Source organism: Ixodes scapularis, unplaced genomic scaffold (assembly GCF_016920785.2).
Source record: "Ixodes scapularis isolate PalLabHiFi unplaced genomic scaffold, ASM1692078v2 PGA_scaffold12__126_contigs__length_90152505, whole genome shotgun sequence".
NCBI classification, from domain to species: Eukaryota; Metazoa; Arthropoda; class Arachnida; order Ixodida; family Ixodidae; genus Ixodes; species Ixodes scapularis.
Genome location: NW_024609838.1, coordinates 31939001 through 31962529, shown reverse-complemented (window position 1 = coordinate 31962529; position 23529 = coordinate 31939001). Strand labels below are relative to the sequence as shown.

Here is a 23529-nt window from a genome sequence, read left to right as displayed (position 1 = left end):
CGTTGTCAAAGAGACTCCGAGACATTCATGAAATGAATGCCTAATGACTTCGCGTCGGTATGTGATTTTTTTTAAAGTGTACTTTGCGGTGCATCTCTTCTGGACCAAGTTAACAACAACAACAATGAGAGTATGCAGATATGTTCCTTCAGTATTCAGGAGGAAAGCACAACCGAGGCGATAAAGTGAAACGTGACAACTCCTGAATAGTTATGTCTGTAAACATTAATTGTTTATTGGAAAAAAAAAAGCACCGTTATTTGTCGCGGGTTTCTCGACGGCTAGTGTCTGTAAAGTTTCCAGACACCGGCTGCGGCTAAGCAATTTGGTTATGTTGCAATTTAAATTCAATTACACCGTTTGGAACAGTGTCTTGACTAACCAATAAATGGGTTAGGGAAGCTGCAAGCCACGACCTATAAGGGGGGTTCTTGAGTTCTAGAGGTGTCAAGCACGTACCATCAGTTATCGCCACATCGGTTTTTGGTGGATATATTTTTGTTCGGGCAGCGTCTGAGAAAATGTCGGGCTTTGAAACCGTCCGAATTTGATGCGCGTAGGTATCCGATTTGGAAGGTTTCACATCAATTTTGGGTACCGACGAACCGTGGGACTGTCAACAATGAGAAATCGTCCTATGACGCGGCGCGAAACAGAGCATATTTGTGACTTTTAGTATTGCGTATTCGCGACTCCAGCGAACTATAGGATGCGCGCTGCTCAGGCAAAATAGCGGACGAAAGGAGGTCGTTTTCGTCGTTCAGCACGCGGATTACCACGAATTCCTGCACTGCAGCGTAAAATCAGTGTTACATTTGAAAGAAAAGCGATTTTTCAACGGTAGAAACTTTCTCCTAGTCAGTGCGTAGGAATGACAAGGTGGAATCATAAAAATATTTACTGGAAATGTTGTTTGTTTTATGCTGCCTACGAGAACCAAGCAACGGTAGCAGGCGACAGAGTAGAAACGACCTCCTCTCCTGGGCTTCTCGGCGCTGCCGCTACGCGGCATCGACTTCGCTGGAGTCGCAAATAAGCGCAGACGCAAGCACTGTGCGTTTGCACCAGGGTTGCGTGTTTTACGCTGCACGGGAGCCCAGCCTGCGTTTTGGATTTGCGCATGGCGACGACGAGCATGTGAAGTGGGAAACACGCAACGCTAAGGCAAACGCACAGTGCTTGCGTTGGTTCCTATAGACCGACGCGCTGTTTACAAACAAGCCCTCGTTTGCCCACACCAGGTGTGTGCACTGCGCGTGCGCAGAAACCGATTTCACATGAAGTGAATCGTCTGCGCATGCACAGTGCCGCCGACAGCGCCACCGCAGCTGTGTGACGTCACAGCCGTGTGTTAGTCTATACTCAACACTAAAATTCTCTATTGTTTGCCTCTTCTCCCTCTTCAGCGCTTGTTCTATGTGCGCTGTAAGCCGACCATGTCGTATGTGGATAAGAAGCTAGCCCAGAATCAAATTTTCCATACAGTTATTTCCTAAAGACAGTGTGCGACAAAGTTAAGAGGAACAACCAATTGCAGTTTTTAGAGCGCAGCTCTTAGGCGCCCGTTTCGCGCGTCGGCTTCGGCGTAACCGCCCCGCTAAATTTAGCGGGAAATTGAATTGGTGTTAAGGTCACGTGGCGTCACTTTTCCAGCTAAATCTAGCGGAGAAACTGTATTTGTTCGTGGGTGACGTGTCACGAAGTCATGTGACGTCATTTTCCCTGCTAAATTTAGCGGGGAGACTTAACCCGCTAAATTTAGCCTGAGCATTTTCCCCGCTAAATTTAGAGGAGAAATTTTTTCCGCTAAGCGTAGCGGGTTTGGGAGGAAGAGGGAAGGGTACGAAGGCAGGGGTTTCCCCAGGATTCTAATCAAGGGGGGGTGTCCGAATGGCTCGGGGGGGGGGGGGGGGGGGAGGCGAGGCGGGGAGGCGATGTGAGGCGAGGCTAGATAAAATATAAAACTGTTTCTTTTTTAGTCCACTAGCTAAATTACAGACGTCTATTCACCAAATGCTCATACCCGTAATGTATGTTTCCCTTTCTCTATATATACACCTAAGAGGTGGTGTTTTCTACTTAATCTGAAAAAAAAAATTTATTTTATTTTTTCCTTTTTTTTTTACGTTCCAGGAAAACTAGGGGGGGTCTCAACCCCCCTAGGGGGGGTCTAGGGAAATCCCTGTACGAAGGGGCGTAACCTCCCCTCCTCCTCCCCAAGAGCCGCGCTCTAATTTCGCATTACAGAGATTTGTAAACGTGTCTTTTTTTTCACATATTCTCTCACTGCAGTACTGTTGTCACGAAACTACTAGTGAAATGAAATATACTTATCTTGGTCACCAAGTCAAGTGTCCGTCACTATAAAATCATCACGAATAAGAGCCAATGCCCTGCGTGTGAGCGAAAAATGTACCTATTGCTGAAAAAAAGAGAAAAAAAAACTAATTACTCGTTACTCGTTTGAAAAGTAAGAAAGTACATTCCTCGTTACTGAGATTAAAAGGGAATGCGTTACTTTAACTCAAACGTAACAGTTTACTTTCCGTTACTTTGAATGTGCCGTTTTTCAGCGGCACATTCTTGTTGCTTGTTGACACATTCACGAGCATCTTTTTTATCCTTTCTTGTTGGCGCTTCGTCTTTTTTTTTTTTTACCATGACAATCACATGCGTGAGCTGGAGTGTAAACCAAATGGTGTAACTAGTGATGTACGTTCCTCTCCAGAAGTAACTAAATACTGTTACTCGTTATTCAACCAAAAGTAACGAATATACGTTACTCATACCTTTTCTCAAAAAGTATCTAAACCGTTACTTCCTTACCGGAAAAAAGTAACTTAACGCGTTACGTACAAATCTGATTTGAGCTAACTGTGTCGCGTAGGGTACCTTCAAGCTTACCTGGTGGAACTCGCATCTCGCCGAATTAAGCTGCCTCGTCCTAAGGTTGTTCACGTCGTGGAGCTCACAAAGTCACACGTTGTCCCGGGTGTTCCCCTTCCCCTTTTCCAGAAAGGCCGTGCGTGCGGCACTGGTCGTTCGAGCGGGTGCCCCGGTTCCAACTGGTCGGCTTCGAAGACCGGACGGTGCCCCACGTGGGCGACCAGGACTCGTGCCTGCGGCTGTGCGCGACCGAGACGAGCTTCGTGTGCCGCTCGACCCGCTACGAGGCGTCCAAGGAGCGCTGCGTCCTTAGCAAGCACGACAGGAGGACGGCCGCCGAGTCCTTCAGGAAGACCGGCGCCTCGTCGGACCTCCTGTACAGCGAGAACCAGTGCGTCTCCGGTGAGTGAATCTCCGGAGAAGTATCGGTGTTCTTTAAGTCGCCGCCCTCACGCATACGCCGTACAAAAGACGCGGAGTTTCTCTGCGGACAGAATGGCAGAATTGTCCGCGGACTACACCTCACGCTCACGGTTACTTGAAGGCAGTTTGCTTCAGACGCAGGTGTGCTTCGAGCGTTTGTTCAGACTGTTCTTCGATGACCAACGCGAAAGAACGCGCTTCAGCCAGTGTCTACAGACTGTCTTTTTTACGATGTATTCGCGGTGTTACCGTGGCGTCCTAAAGGCTGGTTCGCACATTTGTGTTCGGGCGCGTGCGACTGACTGCCAACACGACAGCTTGTTACTACTCGTGACGTTGCAGTTGCTGTGGGAACGAGGCTGCGCTGTGGCGTGGCGCTCAGCATCATATAGCGCAGACTGTTTTTGTTTTTGTTATTTAGGTATATCTGTATTCCTTTTCTTTTTTTTTTGTAGATTTTATTTGTGTTGTTAGCCTCCTCGTTTACCGAGCTCTCCTTCTTAGATTGTAGCAGTTGGTTTTCCCAAGTGCTTTGCCGGAAAGTCGACGCTCCAAATGTTTTAAGGCTCGTTCAAGCGCTTGCAACGGAGTAGGACCGGCCAAAAACAAAAATGTTTCTTAAGCCTCTTGTGAAGGCTGAGGACCTGCTCCACAGCCGCGCATCTGGTCCTACGCCGTTGCAAGAGGCAGAAAAACCGGTCTTGTCTCAGTCGGTCCTACTCGGTTGCAAGTGTGTGAACGGGCCTTTAAAGTAACCAGAGCAACGTTAAAGGAACCGCAAGGGGCCTGTTGTCAACGGCAGGAGTCAGGATAGGGACTGGGATTTTTGACAGAGCACGGCCCGAAGATGGAAGCATTTCATCGAGACATTTTGTCAATTTTAAATATAAAAGAAAAACGTGATCTTAGATTTGTCGTTTTTTTTAATCAATTAGTAACATACAACACGCAGTAACAGGAGCCCGGGGTTTACCTTAATGTCACCTCAGGGTCTCAGACGTGTATCCGAAGTCTGTCTTACCCTGCTCCTTTATGAGGCCGTCACCATGGGGAATCCCCATGCCTGCTCTTTGCCGCGGCGCTCCACCAATAACCATGAAAAGATGATTATGATCATCCGCCGTGTTTATTTCGATATGTGAGGTGTAGATTTCTAACCCTGGGTGTATAGTTCTTTTTTTTTTTCTTCCTGTAAATTCTAACGTGCCGGTCATATCCGTAGTTTTCTTTTCTTTTAATGCGTAGTTTTTATAGGGCCAGCTTTTAGCGCTGTCTTGTTCACGCGTGGCATGCAGCCTCGATGGTGACGTCAAGCTCATGAAATCACGGTGTTCACAACAGTTGGTGTCTGACCGTGGGGCTGGAGTTGTTATGAGTCGTAAGAAAGTAAACTCTCGGGTCATCGGTTTTACGTCACACCGTGACGTGGCGTGGCGCTTTGACGTAGCTTAACCTGACGTTACCTGACCACGTGCTTACGTTATGGTCAAGTATCACCGCCGTGACCTCCGAGGGGACCTACAATACCAAAACGGACGAGCAGTTTTCTTCATTTTTTTTTTTATAGTAGACAGAATGATTCCAGGTGCAATGGTGAAATTTATTATTTCGTTGGATATCCTTTAAGGTATAAATTAAGTTGGTTTCATTTAAGATATCTTCTAATGTATTATTTCGCTTATTATAGTGCAAGATATCCTTTATGACTTCTGTTTATTTTTTGCTTTTTTTTTCGATGACGCGTTGCAGAGCCTCCTCGATGCCAGTTCCGTCCACTGCGCGGCCGCTCTCTGAGTCGGGGCCACGTGTTCGTGGACGAGACGTCCACGTCCCACACGCTGTGCCAGGCGTCGTGCGTGAACCACACGGACTTCGTGTGCCGGAGTTTCGTGTACGACCAGTCGCGGCACCTGTGCCTGCTCAGTCCCGACGACAGCTACACGACGCCCGTGCAGGAGGCGCACGCCGACTCCGCCGCCGTCGGGACGACCGAGACCAACACCCTCTACGAGAAGGGGTCCTGCATCGACGGTACGTCAGCTTCACGCTTGATTCACTCGATCAAAAAAAGTCGCCTTCGCCTTTAGATTCTCTCAAAGGACGCGGGTAACCAATCTTTGCGATTGGTCATCCGGTTAATGATGAAGCAAAAAATAACAGTTTGATTAAAAATACAAGACAAAATACGACGATGAGGTAAAAGGAATCAAAACCGAAATCCAAGGATCGTTTCCCTATACCGGGCATATATAGTTCGTTGCTTTGGGGGTGAGTAGGGGAGTAAAAACTATTGAGAAGAAGCTATGCCCGGGTTAGGTACAGTTAAGCAGTGCAGAAACGCTCACTGTGCTCCGCGCCACAGTGTACTCGAGGGATATTTGAAGAATTGGCGAGAAAATAAATCAGTTTGGGATAGGTTCCATGAAAATGCATCGCACCTATCCCAAATTTCCTTCACCATGTTTTTCTCTCCTTTTAGGTGCCTGCTTTGGTCTACCGACATGTTTTAGTCCGCCTGAAGAAGACCGGCCATTCAGTCGAAATGTAGTTCTTCTCCTTTTCCGCCGGCACACCCTTTTTTTGCGACCTTCACCCCACTAACCTACTAACAGTGCCCGGCGGAACCTGGCGTCTTCCTGGTTCGAACTGACTTGAGTAGCACGACCACACCAAATACCTTATTGGGGGGAATACATCCTACTCCCCGATAATACCCTCGCCGCGGACAGGTTTGGCGCAGTTTTAATGGCTGGATGACCAGCAACCTTGGGCTTTTCCGCATTGAATTGGAAGTGGTGAGGGGCGCCCCCTATTGCCATGGAAGTCGCGGTTATCAGGCATTCGCGCAGGTGGGCGAAGGGCGCTTCGCAGGCCGTTCGGTCGGTGCAAGTGTTTGCTCAATATCGGCTATAGTTTGTTCCCCTGACATTCTGGGAGAAAAAAAATATGTTGTTTTTTTCTGGTGCGGCGAGATGTTCAAAAGCTAGGGGAAAAATTGGCACAGCAGGCGCGCCATCCAAAGCAAATGAGCGGAGTAGGACGTAAAGTATTTGACTACACTATGGGCACAGACAAAGCGCTGGCGTCTGTCTCTATAAGTCATACACTCAGAAAAGAAGGAAAACAAAGAGGGAAAGAGATTGAGAGAGGGTATTGTAAAGTTGAAAGAGAGTTGGAATGCAAACCATTACGGCAAAATGTTTAGTGTATGGCGAGGAGATTCAACTAAAGGGGGCGCTTTGTCCAGCTTGCTTTTTACGGAAGTCGGCGTTTACCTGACACAATTCATGTGGAGTGGCTTGTTTTCGTCATATTCCTCAATCGCGTGCTTTGCACATACTCATCAAAGGGCGTCGTCATTGTTCGGCTTGGGCTCGTATTCAATCGGTGCTTTCCTTATTGAACACCATGCACCAGCCAAACGCTGGCGCAGCGTTCGGATGAGAATATAGCCGAGTGCTGCGTCACAAACGAATAAATTATTTAGCTAGACTCGTTGGTGGGCTAGTTGGTTATGGCACCGAACAAACTTGTATGCGCAAACACAGAGAACGAACACAAAGGCGTGGATAAAGACAAGCGTCCCCGTTGGTTTAGTTTTCCAGGTCCCCACCAGCGGCGCAATGGTTGCTCCTCTTCCCCCAAAACGCTGAAAGCAAAGGAACAATCGGCTGTACACACGGATAAGTCGTTGAGCTCAGAGCAGGTATACACTCGAGGAAACAAAACCAAGAGGACACAGAGAAATTGTAGCGTCCCGAAAAGTGTCTGCTGGAAAGATTGGGACTCAAACAACAGAACGAGAGGATAGGGCGTTGCTTATTTGGTTCGTGAGTTCTTCTCCGTGACCAGTGCACCGCCTTGCTTCTAACGATGGCTACGGAAGCCAGGGAGGTGACGACGGGGAGTGGTAGGCGCTGGAGCGCTGCCCTGTTCACGCCTGCCTCACTTTCTCGGCCCTTCGGAGTGGTCTCGGTGTCGTCTACGCCTCTCTTTGTCAGGTAGATGCGCGTCTCCGGACGGTCGACCGCGCCACAAAGGGCGTCGGTGTCAAAAGAAGCCTCCAAGGACTCCATTGTGTGCCGCGTCGTGTACGACAAAGAAACGGTTCGGACCCTGGACGTTCGTTGACCATCTTGGCGTAGCCGTGCTCTTTTGTTGCGTGTATTTTACTCCAGAGCGGTCAAGAATGAAGGTGGACGTCTCACGAACCAGACTCGGAGGGTATTGCCGTAGTGTGTCGACAGTGCTGGCTCTGCTTACTTTCGCTCGTCCCGTGGCATCGACTCTTTTGAGGGTCGTGTCCGCCACATTGGGTTCCATGAGCCCTGCACGACTCTTCGGAGGCTTATACAGTGTCCTCCCATATATATGCGCAGACGGTTATGACGTCATTATCAGTTGCATGCTCGTCATTGACAACGCTCGCTACAAGCGGAAGTAGTGGTGTTGCGAATATAAATAACTCAGGGAGCTGCAGTAATGTTTGGAGGTGAGCTAGTCAGTGGTGCGTAGTAAACATATAAAAAGTACGGCACAAAAAAACATGAGCACAAGTAGAAGAAGGTACAGCACTGTGTCTGTGCACCTTCTACTTGTCCCTGTGTTTTTTGCGATGTTTTAATTATATCTTAACTTAGGGAGCGTTTTCATCTAATAATATGCCTTGACTAGAGCATCCTATAGCGCAATTGCAGATGGCAAGGCAGAGACTCAGAGAGGCCTTTATTTGAAGGCCATCTCAGAGAGGAAGCACGTTCCTCTAGAACTTGGCACACGAATCTGATTTTCTAGCCTCCTAAACTTGGATGTCACAGATCTTTGTGAATGTCACCCATTTGTGGTATTTCTTCTACCAAAGACACTAAGGAGTGTCGTTCCGCAAGATTACCAGACAGTATACTTTTCTTGGAAATATATCAAAAATACTTTGTTTGGAACCCCTTTTTAACGCTCGAGAAATGCGAACATGAAGCAGAAACCATGTAGGTGAGCAAGCGGTACCGCGGAAGATGGCTTGTGTCGCCAAACAAATTATATTAATTTATCGACCGGTAAACATCGATGACTGTTGCGCAAGCATCGAGCCTCGGTTCACTAAGGCTTGATATTTTCCAATATCATGGTTGAATGTCTGTTCGTGTCGAAATAAACAGTCAGACGTAATCGCCGCGGCAGCGAGAGCTTTTTGACGTGAATTGGGGTGATTACGTTTGCAACATCCTAGAGCTAAGCAATTCCTCCTTAGTGCCAAGCAACATGACCCCCGATTTACTTTCCAAAGTAATATGCGTTTCGGTCTTTCAGAAATGTTCTTCGTATATGTCAGTTAATTTCGTATATTAGCGCACAAAACCATTTAGAACGTTAGTATTCTTGAGGAACCAATATTACGGTCAGGTGGTTTATGTGGGAACCAAATCATATTTTTGTTGGACACTACTATATTTCGGACGCAATTTTAATGTCCTGTTTTGTCAACTCGTGCGGGTATGTAATCCATTTAGCAAGTTTCTCCTGGGGGTAACTCCCAAGTCCGAAATGTACCGTCTTAAATCTTTCCACTTCTGCTTTCTTAATTCGTTCACCACCTTCATTCTCTCCCTTCATATTTTTTTTACACACGTTTGTAAGCAGCCATGCTTCATAAGCTAGTCTGGCCACCGTGGGTAGAAAATACTTTGTTTGAGCGCCATTCTGGCAACCGTGGGCGCTCCTTAGAAAGGCTTGACTGTCGGACGATCTACACACGCTAGTAGCAAGATGGCGGCGGCCAGAGGCCCTACTTGCAGACGATTACCTGTACTCCAAGAGTGTAATATGATTCCTTCGGCTCCGAGAGCAAAACGTGTGGATCCATTTAAAAGTCATTAGACCTGAAGGCCCTTGAAATGCCCTTGAGATAGGGGCAGAATAGCTCCTGAGAAAATAGAGGTTATGCGTCAGCCTTTAAGCCATTTGTTTTTATATGCTGTGGGCACTGCGCGTGCGCAGAAACCAGATTCTTGTAATTGTAATTGAGATCTATTACATTGCTTGGTTAAGTGTAATTGTAATTGAGATCAATTACGTTGCTTGGTTAAATGATATCATTGACACAGGGCAGATTTCTGTTGCAAGTTCATACATTAAATGTGTCGTTCCTTTCTTTTTTTTTTTCTCCCTTGCAGTGGAGATGCGCTGTGAGGCCACCGCCATGACAGCCATCATCCTCGTGACGTCATCATTTCGCGGCCGGGTGTACGCCGTGGGTCACCCGCACCAGTGCTACTCCTCGTCCGTCACCGACACTGGTCACGTGGCACTCACGGTTCCGCTCCACGGACGGCAGTGCGGCACCAAAAATTTGGTAAGTACAAGCAGCATGTGTGCGTTCAATGTTTTGGTCATAAAAATGTATGCATACACGGTAGAATTACGAACGAACGCTTACTCACGGTGATGAGATAAAAGGGAAAACATGAGTGTAACGATCTTTCGGGGTGGTCGTTAGTTCTGGATTCTACGATAAGCCTACTTTTTCTCAATACTTGTAGGCTGTGCTATCATAATTACAGGCGTCAGGCGGTTGACGCTCAAAATAACTTCTTTGCGCAAACACATGCGCAGAAAGAACACTTTCTGAAGCCGCCCCTCTCGCTCTTCTCTCTTACATGACGCTGCACAGAACTCATATAAGGATTTGTGTAGGCATTCATGTAGAGCGCTCGTTTTCTTACGTTGTTGCCGATGGATAGGTCAATACGGTTAAAATCTGTGAATCGGACTCTTTCTTGAGCCACCTAGCTATTGCTTCGAATTTCGAAACTTCCATATATAGCGCCATCTATAGGACACCCTTAACCAAGAAGCGTCACAAGCATTGTTTCAGCGGATGGTCCATCTCAAAAGGGGGGTAATGAATGATGAGTACCACGAGGATAGGCGATTTTTATTACCGTGGTTCTAGTAATGTTCGATGTTCATGTAACGATTCGAGTAATATCTAGTGTGTAAAGCTGCAACGTTGTCATAAATATGTCCGCATAATTTCCACAACGAACACAAGGTGCTTCAAAGCTCCGAAGGTGTTTCTACTTGTAGAGTACTCTACTACACATAGTGCCATCTCGTGCTAGATCGTCACAGAAAGGTATTCCTGCCATATCCATTGTGTTCTGAACGAGCTTAAAGTGTAATATCTTCTTTGAAGCACCTTTAGGCGGTGCGTGATTTGCTCCCTGACAGCTCAAAAAACAAGTGCCGTGGTTTCTTACTTTCACGCTCGTCGTGATTTGTCTTTCGGCGTTTTTTATTGGCGAATGCCGCCATCTTATTCGTTTTTATTGAAATTCTCAGTGACTGTAGGTTCTTAAAATTTTTTTGTTGGAATTGAACAAGACGCCTTTAACAACTTACCCTTTTTTAATTTAGAAGTGTTTAGCGGACAGAAGTTTCAATTGTTCCCATTGTTTGTCCCAGGGAAATGGAACCTTCCTGAACAGCATCGTCGTCCAGCATCATCCTTACGTGCTTCAGAGCTCAGACCGAAGGATCGACATCTCCTGCGACTACGAAGAAGTGGAGCGCAAACTGCGCGGGGGCAAGCAGGTCCTCGAAGGGTGAGGGCGCTTTCTCTACGCTCTACATTCATCGCCCCAGAATCTGCTCCAACGGGTGACAACTCGCTTTTGACAGTGGTAGTTGTAAATGCCCCTTCCCGGCAAAAGAAATGCTAAAGTACAAACGCAAAATCCCACTCTACAGTACCTCGTCGTCCCTCGCACATGCACACAAGGTAGCAACGACGCATTTTCCTCCCTTCTACTGACGCGCCCCCAAGCGGACACGAGAAGAAGGGAGGAATGACATGTGTTTCTCCTTCTCCAGGCGGACGGGAGAAAGCTTCCGCCCTCCCGACTCATCTTCTTTCGGTTTCGTTTTTCGAGCAGGTCGCGCACGTTGTTTAATAAATGTTGTTGAGTTGATTGAGCTCCAGCGGCAGCGAAGGCCGCCTGTAATTTCGTCTCCCAGTCCAAACGGGCACAGCATTTTGGTTGCATTGACGATTTTGCCACTGATTTTATCAAAGGAGCAAACGAAGCCGCTAGAAACAGCGAAGTTCCGGAGCAGTGCCAGCAGCGCTACGTACACTGAGCTAAGATGGCCATCTCCGGATTGCGGAACCCACGCGGATCCATGCGGGCCACGCGGAACGATGTGTCCACAGTGGATGTGTCGACGTTGACGACGTTATGGGAATCGCGGAAATTGCGTCCAAGACAAACAGGTTTTGCTGCCTGGGTGCCTTCTGTGCTGAGTTCGGTTCTGTAATCCGATGCCGAGTGTCAACTGGCAGTCAACGTGGCTCTGTATTTCTGCGTGTAAGCAACATTGCAGCAACATCGCGTTGGCAGTGTTGTGCGTTGTGAACAGAATACTGGAATTATCACCGATGTGACCGTGTGTTCACACATCAGTGGTGTAACAACAAGATGGGCTGTCGGGCATTGATGCCGCTGGTCGGGCCGTGATCGGAGGGGGCGGAGTGTCGCAGGTTGACATTCCGCTTTACATTAAAGAGTCTAAGACCACTTGAGGGATTAGGTGCAATCAATCAACGTGCGGATAGTCATGTTGGAACGCTGGTCTGAACCGTAGCTCCTATCGTACAGTGGCCAATGTGACTCTCGGTTGTCTCCTCCCCGAGAGCGATTGCGGACTGGGGAAAGGACTAAACAGTATAAATATATTACGGAAAGTACGTACAGTTTGGAATTTTAGCATTAAGAAAAAATGGTTGGTAAAATTGAAAAAAAAAAAAAAAGAAGCTATCCTCTATTTTGATGTTTAAATATACTACGGTGCCTGGAGAAACTGTCCTCCAAGTGGCGCGCTGGGATGAGCGCTAGAAGTTTTCGAGTTCGCCACGGCGTAGCTCCGTACACTTAACACCTGCCGCAAGTCGCGGCTTTGTCTGCTTTCAAGTTGATCGAAAAGCGATTTCTCTGCCCTTGATGCATCACTTCCTGCTGAGTGAATATCCGCTCTACAGAGGTTAATTCAAGATGACAATTGCACCCGCACACGAAACGCACAAATAGAAAAACAAACACTTCATTAGAAATACTGGCTACGACGTGCCGTGCGGGGAAACAGACGCATGGCTTGGAACCGCATTTTAGCGGCTTGATTTATTGGGTTTCGAATAATTACGGCATGAGCTTTTAGTTTTTACTAAGGGATTCATCCCCTGAACCGTTCAAAATACTCTCAGAATTATGACATTGCTAAAAACAATGAAAGAAAAAGGAACATGCTGAGGATATTTTGTATTGATGAGGCGTTCACCGGGAAATTCCGAAAGTTCGAAACGACCAGTATAAAAGACGGAAACGCGGAGCTCGGAAGTAGTGATCGGGTTCGTCTGGGGGGGATCGGTGGCCGAGTGGTCTAGCGCACACCAGCTCGGAGCACGTGGAGCGAAAGCTCGCGCTGCAGAACCCAGGGATCCTGGGTTCGAGCCCCACCCCTGCTCGTTTCGATCTGGATGAGCATCGTACCGGCGTGCGGTCGTGTATCACTACTGCGTGATGCACGTTAAAGACCCCAGGCTAGCGGCTGTACCCCACTGGCTAAATTTCTCATCTACAGCTGGGAGACTCGTCGCCCCTGTGAGGCAGACCAAGTTCTAGGCTGTATAAACACACACACAACTCAATTTTTGATCGGGTTCGTGTGCTGTTGTATTGATGTTTGTATGTGCCGTGTATGTGTATGCTCTCAATGTAGACGTTCAGCTGATGTTTGTAGCATGCGTAATGTGTCTAAATGTGTGCATAATAAAGGTTCCCCAAGATGCCGAAGCGCAATGGTGTAGGAAGCAAATAAGAGTATTTATTGTAGAGCATGAATTGGACGTTACCTGTCGCCACCTAGCCTAGCTACTTGCAATTCCTCTGCTTGATCCTGCCATCTGGTGGCAAGCGATTTAACCTTCTTTCACGCTACGCGATTTCTGGTTACCACGCAACTGCGGCTTCGAGTTTGTTCTTTGGAGAGCGGCTTTAGGTTTCGCGAATGGGTTTACCAATCCCCCGTGGCGAAGGAATTGTGACTCGAGGAATAGCAAAGGTAAGACGTAAAGTGCGCGAAGTAACTAGGTATCGGTTGTCTCCGTTTAACATCGCAGTGCTGACGACGAGAAGACTGAGGTAACTGCTTTTGAAACGAAAGTCTCTTTGCCTGCGGGGGGAAGCTGGCTTCGGAAATAAACACAGTTCGCGGAAAGCTCGTGTTACGCTTTTATTTGCCGGTCCTCTAGTCCCGTACAAGAGACGTAGCGTCCTCGTTAAGCCTTATTGAGCTCGATTTGCTCGATTCGGGGACGCCATATTGAGATAAAGGCGACGGAGAAACTTTTGCTCCTCTGCTTTAGGGATGAAATTTTCTCCCTTTATGTTGGAACATAGGTTACAAGACCGTTCCTCCCTTTAGGGAGGACCATAGCTACCTTTTTTTTTTTTTTTTTTCTAAGAGTTAACTTCGGCAAGGCTCTCTCTCGTTCTCCTCCTTTCCCCTGTACGCTGTCTCCGTAGCGAAAAATCCGCTTGATTGTGGGGAGGGCACTATCCACCTCTCCGTCATTCCTTCTACATTCACGTACACTCTTAAACAAAAAGGGTATCACCTTACACCTTTTTGTCTGATATAATACACCCCGAAACTTCAAATCGACGTACAGCACCCTGTAGTCGAACAGACGGCCCTAAAGTTTACGAGGGACTTGATAGCGGTGCGATATAACCTTTTAGATAGCTAAAGTACGTATCAAAGAACACAGAAAGAAAACACTGAGATTTTGCAGTAGGGCCAAGAAAACTCCGATTATTATTATTTTTTTTTGTAGACAGTAATACGTATATTAGCTATCCTAATAAGTTTTGCCACACGGCTATCAAGCCCCTTGTAAACTTTTGGGCCGTCTGATCGACTATAGGGCGCTGTACGTCGAATTGAAGTTTTGGGGTGTATTACGTAGGACAAAGGGTGTTAGACTACTCCCTTTTTTCTGAGAGTGTAGTGATTGCTGCAATCACGACAATAGCAGAACCATAACATTGTCTGGAACTCAGCGCGTGTCCTGTGCTTTGTCAACCCCAGCGCGTGGATATATGATCAACATTGGCGGCATATAATCGGCTCCAGGTCACGTGGCCACTTCTTGAGGGGAGAACGCTGCTTGTTTTCATTTAATTTTTTCTGCGACTTCGATTGCCTGTGGCGTAAAACGAGCCCATGTTTTATAGGTCATAAACGCAAGGGTTTCGTTCTAAGCGGTATTTGCGCAAAGTACAGAAATCATTGCATCGCCCCTTTAAAATTAAGTCAATTTGGACGACGCGCGAAAATCCGTTTCTCACCGTATCGCGCTGCGATTTACTACGGAGGTACAAGCAGGTGGTAGAGTTTACAGTAAAAAAAATCAAGAAATAACCTTACCTTAATGAATAGAAAAAAAGAAAACACGGAAAGCTGTTCTGGGAAATTTAAGCCGCCATTCGCAGGCCCTGCGCGCGCAGGGATAAGTGCTGCCGATAGAGGGCGTACGCCGCGTCGACGGAGTGATGGTCGAGTCGGGTGCAGGACCATCTGCTATCATAAAGGCCCGTTCACACTCTTGCGACCTCTTAAACCTGGGTTCCTTAAAACTTCTTAAACCACAGAACACACTGGCGCCATCTATTGGGAAGCAGTGTAAACTCGGCGGTCCGGCATATTTTTTTTTTATTTCTCGCGCATTATCCTTTCTTTCTTGGCTCGAAAAACTTTTGTCAATGTTATAAACGAGCCTTTCTATGGGTATTACGCACATTTGACCTCGGAAATCCCGCAAAACCTTCGCTTTTGTGAAATGCAGTTCTAGAGTCACCGCATAGATGGCGCCACCATGTCAGTGTGTTCCCTCATTCTAGAAACATTTAAGAAGTTGTAAGAGATCTCGTCTCTCTCAGTCGTACTCGGTCGCGAGAGTGTGAACGGCCTTAACCCGAATCGTGCGGTCGTCCCTCGACGCGGCGTACTCCATCTGTCGGCAGCACTTACTACGCCTGCATCGTCTGCAAAGTGGCGTCGTAGATTGCCCAGAACAGATTTCTGTTGTTGTTGTTGTTTTTTTCTTTTGAAGGAGGTAAGTGCATTCCTTGTTGTTGTTGTTTCACTGTAAACTTCTTCCATCTGCTTGCAGCTCTGTGGTAAATCGCAGAGCGATACGTTGAGAAACCAATTTTTGCGGGCCGTCTAAAGTGCCTCAGAAGCGTTACTTCGCACGCCGTAGTACCCGATTTCGGCCTCACCGCTGGTTCTTCGGTTCATACGTGGCACCATTGGCTCAAGGCTGGCACTTCGGCGATAACGCGGCGCGCCACCAAAAACTCATACAAACGCCGAAGCAAACCACCGACTACAACGCCTTGGAGCAAAACTCGCATTAGGCTCAATTTAGGCCCCTAGGATTGCCAAGCTTGTGCAGAGTTATACGTTCACGAGGTTCGTTAAGAAGACGGGGAAGCTTCTGCCCCGCCGTTAAAGCGAAACTCTCCAGGTACGTAAACTGGAACCTGTCGGCTGAGGGCATCTCTACCGGAACCCTTTTCTTATTGCTTTCTTTTTTTTTTCTTCTCACAGATCGACAACATATGCGCGAGAAACCGCGCGGCGAGTGGAGTTTCTTGGGCGGCTATAATATGCTGCCATGAACATATCGGCGTGCGTATAAGCGGCGGGGGAAACCTGCATATTTCAACGAGTCTGGAGACGCTCTTACATGAGCGTCGGTGCGGCATCAATATTTCATTTCGTATGCTTTGCGCGCACGCCCCCCCCCCCCCCCCCTTTTTTTTTTCTTTCTTCGTTAAAAAAATTCAACCTCGGTTTTTCCATTCGGGAACGCAGGCAGTATTCTCCGTTTTCATATATTTTCGCCTCCCTTTTTTCAAAAAAGAAAAACAAAATATTCGGTAAATAATTTTTTTAAACTCTTGGTTTTTTATTTTTTTATTTTTTAGAACCTATGGTGAGGATGAACTTCTTCGTCGTAATCTTCGGAGATTCTCAAGATTTTTACGCTTGTATCTTTTTTTTTGGGGGGGGGGGGGGCGGAAACGGGGGGGGGGGGGGGAGTAAGAAAAAAGTGTCTACGTGTGCGAGAAAGGATGGATCATAGGATATTATGCGAGTTATTTTTTTACCCCGACCGTCTTTGTTGGAGCTTCTCATTAACATACTCGGCGAATTGATTTCCAGAATATTGATTCCTCTTTCTCTCTCCCCCTCCCCTTCCCCACTTCTCTCTCTAGTAGTACGACGAGACGGATAAACTCACTTGAATATACGAGAATTATAAAGCGCATAAAAAAAAAAGAAGGCGTAGAGAAGTGAGGCATCGCTCACAAGGTTCATCTTGTCTACATTTGTTTTTCTGCTCTGTCTTTGTTTTTTGTAGTATTTTTTTTCGCTAATGTTGTCTCTAAATTTAATTCTGCATGAAGCAATTCGCTCGCATCGCTACTTTGAACGAGTCGGTTGTACATAGATATATTTGGTGTACGTATATTTCGCGAAAATATGCGCAACGAAAAAGTTCCCTACTCGAGGCAGTTTAAGCGAAAACTGCCGATCTCCTCTCGTTCGGTGAAGTCTGAGCAATGATGTGCTAAGAGAGTCAAAGCACCCTTACTTACGACTTTTTTTTTTTTTTTCGACAACCGAGTTTTGTTTAATCGGGTTGAGAACATTTAGAAACGACATAAATATTTGGTACGTGGAGAACGTTTTGAGACCTCTGCGACATTTATTAAATTATCATTTTTTTATATCGATCTGAGGCTGGGTTTTATAAGTAACTTCTTAGATTAACTTCGTGACTTAAAAGCGCCCTACTTTTATACAGAGGCTAGAGTCATCGCCAGCTTAGGAAACGCAGGACGGGTCGCGTCCTTGGCATCTCATTACCGCTCTGCAATCAAAAAGGTGGCGACCATAGAGTTATTATAATGTACGCTAGAGGCTCAACTGGCGCTAGTGTGCTGTTGCAAATTGAAGCAGACAGCAAGCAGTCCGAAATTGACTTCCGGTAATGCATTTCTACGGAAAAAAGCGAGAGCATTTCCTCTCTGCGCTCGATTATAAGAGCAAATATCACGAACAATTCGTACCTACTAGGCACATTACAACATTTCCCAGTCACGCAGATGAAATAATTGGTCAGTTACGGCGTTGTTATTTTAAAATCGTGGCATGAAAAACGGTGCTAAAACTGTTTGGTACATGTATTAATGTCCACTGTCGGACACTGTTAGTGCGAACACGGCGTCGGCGCTTTCCAGCATGGGGGATTACGTGCCAAACGAACGAAGGACATGTGGAAAACCAAGAGAGATGGCAAGAACTACGCAGTAACACTGGATAAGTAACTCCTTGTGCTTGCAAACGTTCAAAATAAATTGAATGTCACGTAATATAGTCTGATTTGCAATAAATAAGTACTGCTTTATTCGTTCTGCTCATGAATATGTGCGAAGATGCTTGTTCTGTGCTCAAATCATCAACCGCGCGCTCCAAATCTTTGCAAATAGGGGGAAGCCAGATAACAGGTGCGCGATAAAAACTGCCCGACATAGGAAATAATAAGAAAACACACTTTTCGTAGCCCACGTCCTTTAGTCTTTACGTTTCGAATGTTTTTTAGCCACTCGTAAAGATGCAAGACGGGGTCATTTTCTTATAGTGAGAGGACAGGCATATTAGCAATATATATAAGCACCAACGGAATGCTGGCGGACTTTTAACACACTCTACATTCCTTTCGATCGTTATTTTGCTAGAATCGTCGGTCGTTTCTACATACCTGCCATGGAACAGAGGTTTGGGCCTGAAATATACCCAAGTTTAACATCGTTCAGTGGTAAAAGAAAAATGCTGTAACTAAAGCAATTACGCTTTAACAATAGTAATAAAGGTACATACTATCCGGTACGACCGAAATAACAAGCGTTATTCATGTTATTTTCCGGCGACGAGACAAAATTCACGCACGTTTTCCCATAGGAGTACACAGGAAGACCGGAAAAGTAGACTGCATGCTGTCTGCTTCAATTTGCAACCGGAAGTCCCGTAGACACTAGCGCCAGCTGAGCCTCTAGCGTTTATTTTAATAACTCTATGGTTGCGACATCACGTCATTAGCCGATAAGAACGCCGAAGAACCAATGAGATTGCGACATCACCCGAAACAAAACAAAAAAGAAAAACTCCCGAAGATCAATCACGAAGCGAGAAGCTTAAACCTATTAGCTATATCTTTCGTTTCCTAAAGTGTCGGTAACTAAAATTTAATACGATAGAGAGTACGCCAGATAAGACTATCCATTTGATGTGAACTTCTCTTGGACATACATCTCATGTCACCATTTTATTGAGTTGCTGCATGCTCTGGACGGTATCACTCTTCCTTCGACGAAAGCTGTCGTGTTAGGTGGTCAATTAAAATAACACACTCGCACAGTAGGACCTCCTTGCTGCTTATCTTCGTTTTATGTCGCACCATTATTTACGTTCTTTTTTGTATGTTACCGGTGTTCAACAAACAATGCGGTACTCTTCCGTCACTGTTTCGTAAAAATAAATGCGCGACAACCGTCATCATTTAGATTTTCAATAAATGACCGTGGTAGATGGAAGTATAGCATATTTTTTAAAAGAGATTAAGGGCACAAATTTAAAGATAAATATATATGAAAGAAAAACACGTTCACCCCACGGTATCGTCGAAACTTCTAGGCGCTTATTCTTAAAAATCAATCATTTCACACACAAAAAAAAGCCTTATTTGCATTGTAGAACGCAATCGGTTTCTGAACCGATTGCGGTTGAAGGGCGCTCGAACGTTTTACCCTTTCTTTTGGGCGGCTTATTTTTATGGATGTGACCCGGATATAAGACAAATCACAATAAAAAAAAAAAAAAAAGGGAGCTGGAGTTATTACTATTTTTTTTTTTCGAACTTCGACTTCCGTTTGCGTATATGGTATATGCGCCATTTGTAAAAACTAATCTTGCCTCATAAAAAAAATATTAATAATAAAAAGATCAAGGACGTTTTTAATGTATGTAAAGTTTTGCTTTTTCAAAATTTTCTTGCTATGGCAGGCATTACACAAACGTATAGATGGACCTTAACAATCAAATCTCTCAATGACGCGTTCTTTGGGTGGCGTAGCAGCTGGTTTGATTGACGTGTACTGGTAACCTTTTTTACGTAGTTACGTACCCGAGTTGAAGCACAGGACCACAATTTGAAGCGCACCATCTGAAGTGCTCGTAAATATGTCTTACCATATCTTAATGTCGGCTATGGCTAACAATTTTTTAATTGACAGCTGTTAAAAAGAAAACAATATCTACATGATTGTTGTGGTTCAGAAAATGGGAGCATTCGCCGCGCGCATTTATTTTGGTCTCTTATAAAGAAGGAATAGGTGATTTTTTTTGTTTCAGTCAGGAGCTCGGTTTCGATCGCGAGAATCAGCGTAAAAGGGATTAGCCTCGGAATTCTCTTCCGAAACGTTCGATCGACGGGATATTCGATTTTCGCCGACCCGTACTTGACATTAATAATCCCGACGTGTTCCGAAAACCCTCGAGTGTCCTTTGCCCGAACCGCCTAAAATGGAACTCCAACGTTACCCCGAAATCTAATTTCTATTTCCGCACATCTTCTTGGCTGGGTTCGACACCGGGGTCGCACGTACTGCGGACATGCGACGCAGTGGCCCTAATGTCTTTCTGACCGTCCTATATGTTTGGGGCTAAACTTTTTAATCTAACTCATTATTCCTACACTAAAGGTCACCTCGTACCTTTCATTGCTACTATCTGGTCGCTCTTAAAGTCTCGTTAGTATGGTGACCGGCACGTAGTCTTTGCTAATTATTCTTGAATCTGGCCAATTTGCTGGAACTCGTCGTTCCGACTGGTGCGTCTTCTTTTTTGGAGCTTCTTTTTCTTTTGTCTCGGGTTATTTCCTCTCTTTTGTGATTTCGATGAAGATTTATATCGCCCTCCAGAGACACAAAAGTCAACGTGCGAAGGACAATTCGACTTTATCTGAAGACCAGGAAGTTGAGGGAGCGAAAAAAAAAAAAAAAAGGAAGAGAACAAAGATGGCGAAACTCGGGATTTTCTCTCATCAGCAAACTGTCAAGTGGAACTGGCCGCAGCACAAAAAGGATTCATTAGCGTAAGCTAAGCAGTTCTTTTCAATTGTGCCTATCTGTTCCTAGTGCCGCGTTTTGTTTTCTTTCTTTTTTTCTTTTTGTGAACTATTTTTTTTTTTACCGTTGCCTCGGGTCTGGTTTCATTCATTGGAGTCTTAAGCGATTGCTGAAGTATTTTAATGAACTCCCGAAGTTCTCCGGTATCTCGTTTGGTTCCTATTAGTTTTTATGCTAGGATCTTCTAGTGCTGATGAGGCCAGGCTGTTGAATATGCATACATTTTGTTTTATCCTCTGGTGAGAAACTGTATTTAAATCGGTTTTTACTAGTGGGCACGGTATGAGTCGCAACTAGCAATTCACTTGTTCTAAAAAAAAAAATGTCTTGAGAAAGTTCTTCCCCAAAAGTGAAAACTAGACGTTCGTGTTTCGACCGCGTAAGGTTTCGTCTAGCTATGAGCTACGGCGATACTGGTCTACGCTGCATATAAGAAATGTAGCCAGCGCAGTACAACTGGAAAAAGTGGCGCCATTCTTTGTTGTAGACATGTTCGAGGCACGTGCCGCGCGCCAATTCTAGGAAATTCATGGCGTCTGAAATCCAGCTCAGTGCTGCGCTGTGCCGCCATGATCTTCCCAAGGGCTGCACGTTGCACGTGCCTCGTGCATCGACGCACCTTGCGCTACTTTGGAAACATGAGGGGGCTTTAAGCACAACCACTAGCCTGGGGCCTTTAACGTGCATCACGCAGCAGTGATACCCGAACGTACGTCGGCACGATTCTCATCCAGATCGAAGCGGACAGGAGTGCGAATTGACCCCTGGATCCCTGGGTTCTGCAGCGCGAGCTTTTGCTCCACGTGCTCCCAGGTGTGGTGCGCTAGCACACTCGGCCACCGAGAAACGAAAAGGTCGCCTTTGTTAACAACTAAGTTCGAACTCCGTTCGATTACCCGCTTCGTTTTATACAATTTTGATAATTAAACGCTTTCCGCGACATCGGAGGCCCAGGGTTTCACATCCCTATCCCACTGCACTCTGTGCGTTCCCCACTATTCGCGACTCCAACTAACTATAGGTGGCGTCACTCATTTTCCAAGATGGCGGGTTTAGTGAGGGTCCGAGATGCGTGCCGCTGTTGAGCCTGTCTAGTGTGCTGGCTTTACTGAGCGGCATAAATTATTTCTGGTAATACGAGGAAGCTAATGTTTTATGAGCGCAGGTCACCTCTTTAACCTGAAAACAAGAACGGTGTTTAGCGTATTAATTACGGAAGGATGCGCATTTTAATTCTGGAGCGAAACCGAAACTTACCTCTATTTTGGATTTATTTTCTCGACAGAGGTCTTAATTTCAAATTATTTCGTAACTCAAGACGTGTCTTACATCGTAATTATTTACTTGGAAAAGTTGTTCGCGGAAACTTTATTTTGTGACATACTGTTCGATCCACGCTGATATTCGTAGTTGTTGAAAAAATCAGTGCTGATATCTGTGCGTTCTCGCTGCCTTTTTCTCGCTCAGATAATTGGCATGGGAAATAATGACAATTCTCCCAGCACAAGAATCAGAGAATTCCAATTTTTACAATATGTCTACGAAACGCATAAACTAATACACGCTGCTCTCACTGCAACAACCCAAGACGGAATCCGAGTCAGACAGCTGAAGTGTGTGTGTGTGTGTATTTTTATAGCACCGCGTGACGCGTAGGACTTCATATTGCATCCAGCGTTTAACTGTTTGTCTATCTTGATAACTATGTCAGAGTTTTTCATATGCTCAAAAGAAAACAGAATTACACCCTTCTGGAAACACTATTATGGTTAAATAGAATATTCTCGTGATCTTGGCGTTAATTAGAGGCATACATTGCCGCGATTTGTATTAATAATAATAATATTGAAATTCACATATTTGAATAAGTAATTATTCAAGCTCTATTATAATTTGTTGCTTATGATCTAATTTTAGACGCGCGAAGAAATGTGACAATGAAAACTGTGCTAATTATCATCACTGGTTCCAATTGCTGCATTTTAATTACAAATAAAATGAAAATAGTTTAAAATCAATGAAAACATTCTAGCTAATGTGAGAAATTTATGTAAAATTACATTAATTGTGGGCAAATTATATTGTGCTATCAAAATCGCTACTTTTGACGATCGGCGAAACGTCCAAAGTCGCCGCCAATATACTTCCAGACCAAATGTCCAAAAGTTAAAAAAAGCTTTCTTTTTTAATTACTAATTTTCTCATAACATTTATTTACTTTTGTATTTGCTGGCCGTCGTTTTTCCAATCTCAGCCTTTCCAGTTCGAAGGAACGCCTACCTGTTTGCACGTCTGCTCACTGCAGCGTGCACGTTTCGTTGGCGTTGGAAGTCGGTGAAACAGCAGTGAGTTTTAATATTGCGTATACGAGCGAACTCAGGCCCTGTGTGTCTGCGTTAGCTTTGCGCGTTCCACGCTGCGCTTGCGCGGAGCCCGAAATTGCGGTCTTGGATGAGGCGCACGCACAACGTGGGCCACGCAACCCTAACGCAAACGCACACCACTTGCCTTTGATTCTATGCGCAATACTAAAACTCTCCAGTAAGGTACAATCCCATACCGGCTGCAGCACTACGTTGGGTCAGTGAGGAGTGTTGTTTGCATTCGGAAACGACATTTCGCGAGCCATGAGCGCGAGCAGTTCCTCCATGCCCGCTGAGAGGGAGAATCGGGGGACCCTCACTAGAGCGCTTCCCGTTTCCGCCGCGGGAGGGCGAACGTCGAGCTGGAGACGCGAATAGGCGTACGCGATTCATTACCAGGCCTTCCCATGCAGAAAGACATGCACTCGCTCGCTTTGCCGGGGCTATGGATCTTGAAATGAAATATGCTGCATCAGTGGTTCACAACCCTTGATGTTTCGCGGACCACTTGTGGATTGGCGGAGATGATGGAGGATCCCGCTCGT

The 23529-nt window shown here is 45.8% G+C and overlaps 1 protein-coding gene across 1 annotated transcript in view; it reads left to right on the top strand.

Annotated features, from left to right (window-relative positions):
* LOC8032095 overlaps nt 1–23529 on the top strand; it is a 303464-nt gene that overhangs the window by 217571 nt on the left and 62364 nt on the right. Inside the window, exons 6-9 of the mRNA XM_029988597.4 lie at nt 3016–3288; nt 5059–5340; nt 9480–9658; nt 10771–10910. Of these exons, the coding sequence (XP_029844457.2) occupies nt 3016–3288; nt 5059–5340; nt 9480–9658; nt 10771–10910 (874 nt within the window). The remainder of the gene's footprint in view (nt 1–3015; nt 3289–5058; nt 5341–9479; nt 9659–10770; nt 10911–23529) is intronic.